This window comes from Erpetoichthys calabaricus, chromosome 7 (genome assembly GCF_900747795.2).
Source record: "Erpetoichthys calabaricus chromosome 7, fErpCal1.3, whole genome shotgun sequence".
NCBI classification, from domain to species: Eukaryota; Metazoa; Chordata; class Cladistia; order Polypteriformes; family Polypteridae; genus Erpetoichthys; species Erpetoichthys calabaricus.
The window spans coordinates 153,091,108-153,105,274 of NC_041400.2; the positions used below are offsets into that span (position 1 = coordinate 153,091,108).

General features: G+C 37.4%; 1 protein-coding gene across 1 annotated transcript in view; it reads right to left on the reverse strand.

Moving 5' to 3' along the window:
* Nucleotides 1–5,909: 5,909 nt before the first annotated feature.
* LOC114655143 (deoxycytidine kinase-like) overlaps nt 5,910–14,167 on the reverse strand; it is a 45,689-nt gene continuing 37,431 nt past the window's right edge. The window contains exons 4-7 of the mRNA XM_028806006.2: nt 8,934–9,081; nt 8,427–8,542; nt 6,994–7,093; nt 5,910–6,257 (exon numbers count right to left, since the gene is read on the reverse strand). Of these exons, the coding sequence (XP_028661839.1) occupies nt 6,231–6,257; nt 6,994–7,093; nt 8,427–8,542; nt 8,934–9,081 (391 nt within the window). The 3' untranslated portion in view covers nt 5,910–6,230. The remainder of the gene's footprint in view (nt 6,258–6,993; nt 7,094–8,426; nt 8,543–8,933; nt 9,082–14,167) is intronic.

The window sequence follows — 14,167 nt, forward strand, 5'->3', positions numbered from 1 at the left end:
TCCATGGCAACATTCCAGCAGTTTCACATTTCCAAAATAATGCAAGCTCACCCTTTTTTCTGTGCTGCCTGCCTGAGTTGGTGCTGAACAAATACTTTACGGGTATGTTGAGTTCAGCTGTAATATCTACCCTTTTCTTTTTATTTTTCCATTCTTCATGGTACATAAAACACGAGACATCAGACAGACGAGACTCTTCTGTTTGTGATGTTCAAAACACCTGCATTCCATATTCATTATTGCTGCATTATATGCATTGTACTTCAAGCTGAGTGTTCATTGGTTCCCAGCTATTACACACATTGAGCCTGCCTGCCCCTACAACTTACGTCAAATTAAGCCTGTTTGATTTTGTTTGTGTGATTGGCAGACAGGTCAGAGTATGTTAGACTAAATGACTGGCAGTCACGGAATCTTGGAATGACAGCGTTCAACAAGCTAAGATTATATAACTGAAGACTGCACGTTGTGTAATGTGAGAGGATCTTTAGCTGCCAGCCATGTGGCTTGGTAATATGTGGTGTTCTGTTATTGCACACACCCTTTATGTGATTTCCAGTGACCACCAGTCATCAGTGTTGCAATCTGGCCTTATGATCAGCATGCTTATTAAGTGGTTATGCACTTTTGATTTACTGCTTTTGTATTTCAGTATAGTATTACGCAGTTTGCTGCAAATTTAGTTACCTTTTCACTTGAAATACTCCTAAATTAAGTTCAATTTAGCATGCTTCATTTTCCCTCAAGTGACTCCTCAGTGTCTGGATATAAACTGACATGCAGCTTAAGTACTGCTGTAATATATCTACCTGCAATAATCAGTATGTCATAAAGCAGCCCTGTATCACTCATAGCAATGTAATTTAATGTTTAAACTAAAATTTAAGTTAATTGTGTAATCAAAATGATTAGTTGGTTTAAACTATTAATGTAAGTGAACAGAACAAAGTTTAATTAACATCCCTACTTTCAATAAAAGTGGAAAATGCTGTTTTGGATGTCATTCCAGAGTAACCAATAAATGCTCAATCAGATGATCGTGAAAGACAACTTCGTAACATTCAGTTTTGAGCTGAAAGAAGATATCTATTATTGAAATTCATTTATCCCGTATAAAAGAAGATAAAAACACATTGTTAATAAGAATTTCCAAAATTTAATCAGCAAAAATTAACTTTAAAATTAAAGTTGCTGTACTCAGTGTCTTTTAAGAATTTGATCTACTGTGCATAGCTTCATTATTATGCTAATCCAACCATTGGGTGTCTGCTTATGTAGTGCTTGCACAGGATCTTTGTTATTCTGGGATACAGCCCGTCCAGCAGAAAAGAAATAATGCAATATTGAACTGCTCTTGACCTTGCCTTTTGAGAAAATGTTATAAACTTGAACCCCACAACCTAAGCAACAGCATCACCATTGATATAATGGCCATTTTCTGTGTTTACACAAGATGACCAGTTGCTCTCCAAATCTTTTTCCTCAACTGTCCATTGCCATGACCATTGTTATGTCACTCTGGTGTTGACGGATTATTGTGAGAATAGAATATAGCAGGAGATGGTAATACCTGGATAAAGCAAAACAGGTCAGAGCCAAAAAAGACAAATAAGGCAACTAAAATGAGAATCAGAAGTTAAAATTAAAAAGAAGATCTGAAACCGTAAATAAGAACTGATGCTAGGGCCCCCTTGGTAAATAAACTAAACATGCTAGCTTTCAGGTTGAAAAAGCTTTATCCATTAACAGATAATGTACAATGTAATTGCTCTCATATTTAAATCATCTCAAATGGTGATGTAATTGTTGCGAAGACCACGGTCTCAAACAAAGAAATAACCCAGGAATTAAATAAATCTTTTTAAAATCATGTCAAGAAAAAATAAATAACGTCAAAAACAGATTCCTATGTGGTTTAAAACCATAAAATAACTCAAAACTCACATATAAAATATGATAATTGCTACATGAGTTTACTGGAATGAACATCCCATCTAGCCCTCACCAGTACACCTATATAGGGAGAAGAATGTTCAAGGGGCTGTGTTGAAGCCCAGGACCCCAAATTAAAAAACAGACAACTGTGTGCTAATAAGTAATTGTGGGACAACACTTAACTGGCGTCCTCCTCTGTGTAGAAAATCCTGGAGTTGGAATGTACTTTAGATGGTGACAAGGGTTCAGGTGGGGAAGGAGGCCAGAGTTGTGGAGTGTTTTTTTTTAAGGAAGTTGTGCAAGGAAAGTTAATTGTACTTGTAGGTATCCAGGGCTACCCATGTGTACATAGGCCTTGAAGGCTTTAGATGTCTGCTATTTTATCTTGTGTTTGTCCCTTTGTTATCACTTGTTGAAATGGTTCCTGCTTTCGTTATTAACATTTACATTTACATTTACATCATTTAGCAGACGCTCTTATCCAGAGCGACTTACAACAGTGTTTGTTAGTTTTTTTTTTTCGCATACCCCTTGGGGTCAGAGCGCAGGGTCAGCCATTGTATTGTATTGTATTGTATTAAACTGTATTTAGTTTTCTACATTGGTCTCCTGTGTCACAGATCTGCTTACACTCCTCATATTTTTTTTTTTACAAAAAAGGATGCTATCCTATTGACTCCATATATAACTGATCAGCTAAAGATGGTAAATAATTATCTATTAAATCTAAAAGGGCAGTAAAGTACCCAAGTTAAAATTCCAGAATTCCAATTTTCTGAACCCAATTTATTTCAGTAGGAGTTTGAGACATAACACCCTAAATAACCTAGGAAAAGATGTCAAGCTGTTGAAAGCTAATTTCACCCTCTGACACTTGTTCATCCACTTTCTGAGCCTGCTTACTATTGTACAGAATCCTTGGGAGTAACCTGTTTGGAAGCACTGGATGTCGGTCTAATCAGGGCCTTATCATGCATACTTCCAGTCAGTGATCAGTTAACCTAATAAAACGTGTTAGTGATATGAGAAGGAAACCCAACTGTAAATGGAGAGAATGTGTAACTTCTGTATGAACAGTGGCCAAGCTGAAAATTGAACTTGGGTGCTTAGAGATGCCGATCTGCAGCAGTGGTAACCAGCATGCCAGAGTTTAGTTAAAGTCTCCTCTTTTACAAAATCTCTGTATGTTCTTTTTATTTTTTGTGTCAGAGATTGACAGCCATACTGCAGCCTAGATATTAAAAGTAATTAAAGTTTATGAAACATGTAAGGCATTGAACATTTTTTGGAGTTATAATATAATAAATGTCCTTGTGATGGTCAAAAGACGAGCCAGTGTAGTACACAAATTATTAAAAGTGTTGATTGATTTATAAAATAGGAAGTTCTCTTTGATTTTTGTGCAAGGGCCGACAATCACTGTTACAAGATATAAAAAGCAAAATGAAGGAGCCACAAAACACAATCTGCCTGATACTTAACTGATCTGTCCTATTACACCAGCCAGAAGCTTTCGGTATATTTCTGAGTGCCCCAACTTATGTCTGATACCTGTTGCTAAATGAACCACTGATCTGCTGTAGTTACAAGAGCCATAATAAAGCTATCTTAGAGTCCATCCACTGGTCGTGGGATGTATGTGTTTGCAACAATGAAGGCAATGCAGGAACCAAACATGAACAAGGTGGCAGTGCATAACAGGACAAACTGGCATAATCTAGAATCACAAACTACCAAGTCTTCTTTACCCATGGAATGAAACCCACATGAATGCATCATGTAGACGTCAGCAGAACCATGTCAAAGCACTGTCAAACTGCTGTCCCATCATGCCATGCCATACCATACTTCACTCATTCACTTAAAATAAAGTGTACTCTATTCAATCATCTATACCATTCTAAGGTCATGGAGAACAGGAGACTATCCTAACTAAATTAGGCACAAGGCAATAACCATCCTGTACAGGGCACACTCTAAACCATAAAGCATGGATTTACATACAGTAGTGAAAGCAATCTGCATGTCTCAACAGTGTAAGTTTAACGCAGACAACAGCCAAGTCTAACCCAAAGCTCTAAAGCGGGGAACTAAACACTGAGTAATCCTTCACTTGTGTATAGCACAATTATTACTTTCTAGGCTTGTTAGTGCCTTGTCATAAACAAATCTCCTCCTTTGGGATAAGTTTAGATCTGACATTCATGAGAAGTCTCCAGGCGGCATGGTATCAGAGTGGTAGCGCTGCTGCCTCGCAGTTAGGAGACCTGGGTCCTCCCTAATTGGAGTTTGCATGTTCTCCCTGTGTCTGCGTGGGTTTCCTCCCACAGTCCAAAGACCTACAGGTTAGGTGGATTGCCGATTCTAAATTGGCCCTAGTGTGTGTGTGTGTCCTGTGGTGGGTTGGCACCCTGCCTGGGGATTGGTTCCTGCCTTGCGCGCTGGGATTGGCTCCAGTGTGACCCTGTGTTTGGATTTAGCTAGATGGATGGAGAAGATCTCCACATTATGCCTAAATTCTTCTGAATTTTTTGTTTTATGCTGAACATTTTTTCTGGAGCAACCTGGATCTAATTTTTCAATATTCTGCTGATGTTTTAAATATACAGTTCACATGTTAAGAGTCAGATGACTTTCTGTATTACATAAACCATTTAATGCAATAAATTGATAGAGACAGAATGAAACAGAAGTAAATTGCTTTTTAAGGAGACAGTTATCTTTGATCACTGTACAAGGAGCTTATTTGAATAATTAAGCCCTTAATAAAATTCTAATCCAAAGCCAAATCTTATTCAGGGAAATATCTGAGTGCTTGGAAGTGAAAATTCTAAAACATTATTATATTACTTGGAAGTGGAAATTCTAAAACATTATCATATTACTTCCATAAGACCATAGATTGTTTTTCAAAGCTGAGGTAAACTTTCAATTATAATAAAGTCTTTAGGCTTTTTTAACATCAATCTACCCAAAACTCTTTTACTCTAATTTAGTATATCTTGAAGTTGGAGCCTTTTCTGACAGCATTGTGTGGAACTGCAGGACACTTATCTCTTGTGGAATACACTCACTCCTCACACAAGGCCAGTTTCAGGGCCGTAAATTAAAACGGACATCCTTGGTATGTGGAGGTTTTGGGGGAGGGGAGAGTATGGGTACCAGGCAACTAAATTTTGTTCCTGGTTCTGTGAATCAGTATTATAACCAATGTACCATATTCTATAAGAATTAAAACTGTTTTAGAGTATTTATATATACACAAAATATGACAAGTGATACAAAATGACCATTTTTAGAATATTATAAGCATTTCTGCTCAATGCATAGCAAAGGCCACTTCAGAAATGAAGCAAACAGGGTGGCAGGAATAAAAGTGAATGGAATTTTGAGACAACAAAATACACTTATAGTTCTTACGCTGCATCAATAAAGTGAATTCCAGTTTTCCAGTTCTCACAATACATCATTCAACACAGAAGCCTAAGTGTAGAAAGAAAAGATAACTGAATTTGACTAAACACATAAGCAAACTAATTTCGCTCAAAGTTAACAAAGTCTCAAATATTCAAGAAACAACTGGATGAGAAACTTAGGTTAGTTAGACATTGCTTGTAGAAATTGCTGTTTTTATCACAGCTAATGTTGATAAAGACCAGAAGCCAAAGACCAGCCTTTAAAGCCATTATTGTTAGTCAAGGAAGTACATTTCCATGTGTTAATAAACAGAGTATGCCTTACCTGTGGAAAAAAATGGAAAGATTCTGTCAGGTTTAACAAAAATACATCTATCATTTAAACACAGGAGTATAATTTTGAGCAAAAATTATGTACAATATACAACACAACTCACTTTAATGAAGAAAAAAGTTGTAATAGGTTAAACACAAAAAGTTAAGATCAAATAGGGAAGACATTTTTGAGAATGGAGAATTTTGAAAAACAACTCATTTTTTCTAACTGCAAGATAACAAATGTTTATTAATGTTTGCTGGTGCAATATGTAATATGAAAGCTTTAAAAAGAAAAAATGTTTTTAATTTATTATAGCCATGTCAAATATGTCACATACTTTAGCAATCATAGAGTCTTTCAGACACATATAAAAAATATTTATTCTTTTAACCTATAACCTGTATAGTACACACAAATAAAAAGATGGGGGTCATAACTTAAATATATAATAAAAATATAATACTTTCAAGAACATTACACACTTCTCATTATACCATATACAATGTACTCCTGTATAAAATGTTAAGGACCAAATCTCTTTGTTCACTTTGTCAACCAAGTTACAAAGAACTGATGAACTCCTTCACCTAAAAAAAACAGATACAATTTACATTAGCATACAGAAAATATACATTAACTGAAGTAAAAGGTAGTCTGTATATAAGTAGCATACACATTTACTGTAAGCTATGTCTAACAAAACCCTAGAATATAAAGTGGACCTGATTCAATTGCTATTTCTTCATAACTTTCAAGGTAATATTAAATTAGTTGTGTATTTTAATACAATCTTGCTTATCATGGCTCCGGAGAGTGACAATGTATTTCAAGTAAGTAAGGTTTCACTATACAATGCATGTGACAACAGGTCAAAATATACCCTACACTGTGTAATTCCTTCATGTTATAATTATACTCTAAAATAGCATCCTTAATATAAACTGAATACATTTTAGATAGAGTCCATCAATTCATTAATGTTCACTGCAGGCAGCCAAACTCTATTTGTACAGCATTTAGTACAAAGAACCAACCATGGACTGCATCTTACCAGACAAGAGTGGCCAATTAATACAGTATTCATGAAACTGAGTTGCTTCAGGAAACCAGAGCACCAGGAGCTCTGAAAACATTAACCATAATAATAATAATAATAATAATAACCATTAAACATAAACCATAAGCAAACATTGAGATCATTCAAGCTACAAACACTCAGTGACAGAGCTGCAATTTTAACATTGATGCCTAGTACAGTTAAATGGCCATGCCACCCTTTGTGTCCAAAGGCACTACTTGAGTAAAGCAACAAAACAAAAATACCTTTTCAAATAAGTGGTAACATTTCTCTTGATCACTTTTGAAGTCTTCATTTACATCCAAAGTCAAAACAGGAACTTCATTCAGGTACTCAAAATCCACACTGAAGAAGAAAACATTAAGCACTGAGTAAATCTAAATGCACATTCTACAGGCTTCTTCAATGGTTGTTCTTTGAATTTCTGGAGTGTATATGTTTATGTTAATGGCAATATGCCTGCGTAATACCTCACTATGACTGCGATGTCAGAAGTTTTCTTTCTTTTTAATTTATTCCATTTTAGCCATTTTGGTGTGTGTTCAGACCATAGTCTGTCTATCTATCTATCTATCTATCTATCTATCTATCTATCTATCTATCTATCTATCTATCTATCTATCTATCTATCTATCTATCTATCTATTCTTAAAGGTGTTAATACCATAAAAGTTTAAAGTAAAAAATCTAAAACGCATTTTATATTTATTATGAAAGCATATTGTTTCAAAATATTTTTAAAAACTAAATATAAGAAAAAATCCTAAAACAGTGATAGGACTGGATAAGAATATAACAGAAAGCACAGTTTTGAACAAACTTAAAATTGTTTGAATACAAAAAGGGATCAGCTGGATGCTTTCGAATCTTATACAGAAATACACATGTACTGTTGAGAAAAAAACACAAATGCTTAAGAAAGAAGATATTATATCAAGGGTCTGCAAAGTCAATCCTGAAGAGCCATTGCAACTGCAGGTCATTGCTGTTGAAGCACTTATTGCTCAAGTGACATTTTTCTGCTTCATTTTACTTGTCTCGCTTGTTAGGACTTTTCACCCTTAACTACTTATTTTAGTCTTGAACTACTACATTCAATGTTTTAAATCACTCCTTATTAGCAAAAAGATACAAATGAAAAAGGAACCATTAGTTAACTGGTTTCCATTTACACCTATGTGTAATTACTGTGAACTATCTGGTTTAAAAACAACATTTGGAAGGCAAATAAAGGATTGAGAAAGACTATTCCATTTAATACTACAAATGATTTAGATGATACCCTTGGGAAGGAAAAATCTATGATATAAGAATGAACTGACATGGCAGAATGAAAACATTAACAAGCCATAAATTAAATTATTTCTGTTATTAGCAAAGACTTTTTTCTAATCAGGTTACAACAAAATCCTTCAGCCACTATGGCTCTTCAGGAATAACTCCTGGGTAATTATCATTCATCACTATCACTATTTCAATGAAAAATATTTTCCTGTGAAATAGGGTGAAGCAGTAAAATCATAATCTGTAAGCATAAATTTTGTTTGTAACAACGTGTTTTACAAAATATTAACATATACCAATATTTAACCTCTTCCCAGGTTTCAATATTAAAAAAAGACTGGAATATTGTTCTTCTACATGATGCTAAACTAGACACTACCATACTGCATCATACCACATTGTTTTATTCTGAAGCCAGTTCTCATGCTTGAAGTGCAAATTTTGCAAATATTCCATTGGAATCTCTTGTTCTTCCTTTCTGCCTCTTAACAAAAGTCTTTCCATGCATTTCTAGAATAAAATTAAAATATAACCATTTTAATTGTAAACAACTGCATTCAAACTAAAGACAGACTGTTATTAAAAACTAGGCCTATTACCAGACTTTAAACTCCTACTGTAATCCTATCAGATATAAATTTTGTGCCTTAGACTGGTGCCTTCCCACATTACTCGCTTTTACTGTTTCTTGGCATCTCTATAAACTCAACAGCCTAACAGCTGCATAGTTAATTTTTCCAGGCATAGCTGCTTATTTTTAATGCTATCACTCAGGTTACAAAATTTTTCAAATAGCAACCTTCTTCTACAAATGGATTTTCTGAAAAACATTTAGAAAACCCTGCTCTAAATATGCAAGGAATTGTCCAGATGAACTTTGTGGCTTAAAGGTTTACCTTACCTCAGGTGTTGCTCGGAGATAAATAATTCCATCAAGCTGAATGTCTTTTCCAAATTGTCCATGAAGCCATTCATGCCAGTCTTTGTAAATTGACCATTCAACTTCATTAATACAATCAGATTCGTATAAATTTGAAGCAAATACGTATCTGAAAAGAGATGGAATGAGCTTTTCACTTTATTCATAAAAACAGTGATATCATACCAATGCTTGTTATGCAGTAAATATTGTACCATAATTTGAATTGCTCAATTTCATGCACTAGTTTGTAGCCAGAGAGCAACAAGACAGTGCTCAGCATACAATGAGCAGTGACTGGGAGTACAGGTAAAATTCCACTACAACAAATATCTTTACAATGGAGTATTTTATGGTCCTGACAGTTTTCCCATATCACACAAGCCTATAGAAATCTTGTTACTACGAAGTACATTCAGCAGATACTTTCATTACAATGAAGTGCCCAAAAGACCTTGAAATGCCTGAATTAATATCCACAGAGCAGTTTTTTCTGTGGTCGCAGCTCAGTTGTGCACAACGATCCCCAAAAGAAACATTGTAAAAAAAATTTCTTTCTTCAAACTTTGCTCGTACTGTTTTTTTGCTGTTTTTGTTTTCAGTTATACCTTTTGCTTATTGCTCGACAACATTTGAAAAACATCCATTGGAAATGATCTCATTGTCACCCTCCTATAGAAACGGCAGACACGAAAAAACGACAACAGTTCATATTAGAAAAAAAAACTTTACATTTTTTCAGCTCTCAATTGCGGCAAAAAGAAAAAAGATGTTGCCAGTGAATTCGGAATTGACACTGTCAACTTTCTTGAAAGGCCGAGCAAGAAAAAGAAGAAAAATCTCGGGTTGCAAACGTATGCAAACTGCAGCATTTGAAGACATCGAAAAAGCCGTTTTTATGTGGTTCAGTGATGCTCGTTCAAGAACCATTACTATTAATGCGGCACTCATTCAAGAAAATGTGCGGTTTCTAAACTCTCTTGGAACCTCCCACAACTGAACAACACGCCGAAGAGCGTCCCGAAGTGCGATCGCCGTGTCTGTGGAAGACTGTTTATATGTTGCCAGGGCAACAGCAGGCTCACAGCTCTACTGCGTCTCTCTGCCAAAGCAAACTTGATGGGTGATCAAGGAACATTGTAAATGCAGGGAACAGTATTACTTTGCCACTAACCTGGCCACGACCCTGCCTGACTGCTGTGTCTGTTTATAGGAGGGTGGCAGATCCCGCTACAATAAATAATCGTGCTGTTCCTGTTTCAGGCTGAATAAAGTTGGTTTCGCTAAAGCACTGAGACTCAGCCTCGTGTTTTGGGGTGTAAGACAGGGACTTATAGCGTGACCCCAATCTTTTAAGATTCGGTTCTGTGGCGCCTCACTGCACTGCTGTGAGCCTCTGTTGCCCTGCCCCGGCAACGAACAAACAATCTTACGCAGATGTGGCAATCACGCTTCGGGAAGCACTTCAGCGTGATGTTCCCATTGGGTGGGGAGAATCCCAGGGTGGGAGGGAGCCCAAAAGTGTTCAGAAACCTTACAATATGAAGAAGAAAAGGATGATTCAGCTTCTGATTGATAACTGTGCTGCCCACAACATGCTTCCGCATTTAGATAATGTTCGCGTTGAATTCCTCCCACCCAATTGCAGAGCAGTGCTTCAGCCATTGGATTTGGGCATCATTCTCACCCTGAAAGTGTATTATCACAAGGAAATGCTGAGAAAAATTCTCATCAGCATAACTTGTAGACAGGAGGAGATTAAAATTAATGCGAAAGAAGCTATTGAAATGATTGCAGACGCCTGGACGCAAGTTAAAGAAAGCACTATAGCTACAGAATCTCATTACAACAAAATTTTCATTACAACAAAATATTTTTTAGGTTCCTGGAAGTTCGTTGTAACAAAATTTTACCTGTATTTGGAGTTAACTGGAGTATCAGTGAAAGAAAGAATCCAAGAATTCTGCTGTTAAGTGATTTTTTCACTGGCACAAGACAATCAAACATGTTAACCATTACAACTGCTTTAAGAAATACATTATGAAGACTAAAAACAGCTGGTAAAATTATTTTATAACTAGGACCTCAAAGTCTATATATTGTAAAACCTTCTTTTTTAAATCTCAGCTCATAAGGTAGTGTTTGTTACTCATTAGCAATCTTGAGTTTCACTTTAGCATCTTGCCATGTACTGAAAATAATAACCTTGAACTATGGTACTTTTCCAACATAATGTCTTCTTTTATAAGACAACAAAAGCTGTAAATGTTAATGTATAATAGCAAACACCATAAAGTTGCTGACCTTGTGTTAATGTACCTTCTAAACATTGTGAAATACTTCAAGCAAAATAAACACAAAGTGTAAGCAATTCAAAGCAAGTAAAAAAACACCATTCGTTTAATTTATACTGTAACTATTATGTAAAATACTTTTATTTTGCCTTAGATACTTCAGACATATTATCTATATAAATAGATTTGAAATCTTGTCTGTTTTTGTTATGGTATCATGTAGAAGTGGATATATTGATTCTTAAAAGACTATGTCACACACATGCTCATGGGAGACAGCTTCTTCTTCTTTTCTCGGCTACTCCCATTAGGGGTTGCCACAGCGGATCATCTTTTTCCATATCTTCCTGTCCTCTGCATCTTGCTGTGTTACACCATCACCTGCATGTCCTCTCTCACCACATCCATAAATCCTTTTCCTGGCAGCTCTGTCCTTAACATCATCTTCCCAATATAACCAGCATGGGCGGAGTGGTGGCTCTGAGGCTAAGGATCTGTGCTGGTATCCAGAAGGTTGCCGGTTCGAATCCCCGTCACTGCCAAAAGAGATCCTACTCTGCTGGGTCCTTGAGCAAGACCTTTAACCTGAAATTGCTCCAGGGGCGCTGTACAATGGCTGACCCCGCGCTCTGACCCCAAGGAGTATGCGAAAACTAACAAATTCCTAATACAACAAATTGTAGAAGGTGAAATAAAGAACAAAACAAAAAATCTTTCCTCTGCACATCTCCAAACCAATGCAATCTTGCCTCTCTGACTTTGTCTCCCAACTTTCCAACCTGAGCTGACCCTCTAAAGTACTCATTTCTATCCTCGTCACAACCTCGTCGTCCTCGTCACAACCAATGCAAACCTTAGTATCTTTAACTCTGCTACCTCCAGCTCTGTCTCCAATCCATATAACATAGCTGGTCTCACTACCTTCCTGTAGACCTTTCCTTTCACTCTTGCTGGTACCCACCTGTCACAAATCACTCATGACACTCTTCTCCACCCATTCCACCCTGCCTGTACTCTCTTTTTCACCTCTCTTCCACAATCCCTGTTACTCTGTAGTATTAAACTCCTCCACCTTTGCCAACTCTACTCCTTGCATCCTCACCATTCCACTGACCTCCCCCTCATTTACACACATGTATTCTGTCTTGTTCCTACTGACCTTCATTCCTTTCCTCTCTAGAGCATATCTCCACCTCTCCAGGATCTCCTCAACCTGCTCCCTACTCTCGCTACAGTTCACAATGTCATCAACAAACATCATAGTTCAAGGGGACTCCTGTCTAATCTCATCTGTCAACCTGTCCATCACCATTGCAAATAAGAATGGGCTCACGGCCAATCCCTGATGTAATCCCACTACCACGCTGAATGCATCCGTCACTCCTACCGCAGACTTCACCACTGTCACACTTAACTCGTACATATCCTGTGCAACTCTTACATACTTCTCTGCAACACCCGACTTCCTCATACAATAACACAACTCCTCTCGAGGCACCCTGTCATTTGCTTTCTCCAGGTCCACAAAGACACAATGTAACTCCTTCTGGCCTTCTCTATACTTCTCCATCAACATCCTCAGAGCAAACATTGCATCTGTGGTGCTCTTTCTTGGCATGAAACCATACTGCTGCTCACTAATCATCATCTCCCTTCTTAACCTAGCTTCCACTACTCTTTCCCATAACATCATGCTGTGGCTCATCAATTTTATCAATTTTAGTTACTACAGCTCTGCACATCCTCCTTATTCTTAAAAATAGGTACCAGTACACTTCTTCTCCACTCCTCGGGCATCCTCTCACTTTCCAGGATTCCAATAAAAAATCTGGTTAAAAGGTCCACTGCCATCTCTCCTAAACACCTCCATGCTTCTACAGGTATGTCATCTGGACCAACGGCTTTTCCATTCTTTATCCTCTTCATAGCTGTCCTTACTTCCTCCTTGCCAATCTGTTGCACTTCTTATTTCACTATCTCCACATCATCCAACATTCTCTGTCTCTCTCTCATTCTCTTCATTCATCAGCCTCTTAAACTACTCGTTCCATCTTCTCAACACACCTTCCTCGCTTGTGAGCATGTTTCTTTATCACCCTAACCTGCTGCACATCTTTCCCAACTTTGTCCCTCTGTCTAGCCAATCGGTACAGGTCCTTTTCTCCTTCCTTGGTGTCCAGCCTCTCATACAACTCATCATATGCCTTTTCTTTAGCCTTCACCACCTCTCTCTTCACCTTGCACCTTATCTCATTGTACTCTTGTCTACTTTCTGCATCTCTCTGAATATCCCACTTCTGCTTCACCATCCTCTTTCTCTGTATACTCTCCTGTACTTCCCCATTCCACCACCAGGTTTCCTTTTCCTCCTTTCTCTGTCCAGATGTCACGCCAAGCACCCTTCTTGCTGTCACCCTTACTAATTCTGCTGTAGTTACCCAGCTGTCTGGTAACTCTTCACTGCCAACCAGTGCCTGTCTTACCTCCTCACTAAACATTTTTAACTTCTACCATTTGGTCCTTGGCTCTGCCCTCACTCTCCTCTTCTTGATCTCCAATGTCATCCTACAGACCACCATCCTATGCTGTCTAACTATACTTTCTCCTGCCACCACTTTGCAGTCTTTAATGTCCTTCAGATTGACTCTTCTGCATAGGATATAATCTACCTGTGTGCATCTTTCTCCACTCTTGTATGTCACTCTATGTTCCTCCCTCTTCTTAAAATATGTATTCACCACAGCCAAGTCCATCCTTTTCACAAAATCCACTATCATCTGACCTTCTTCATTCCTCTCCTTGACAACATACCTACCCATCACCTCCTCGTCTCCTCTGTTCCCTTCACCAACACATCCATTGAAATCCGCTCCAATCACTACTTTCTGTCCCTTGGGTACACTGCCCATTACTTCATCCACC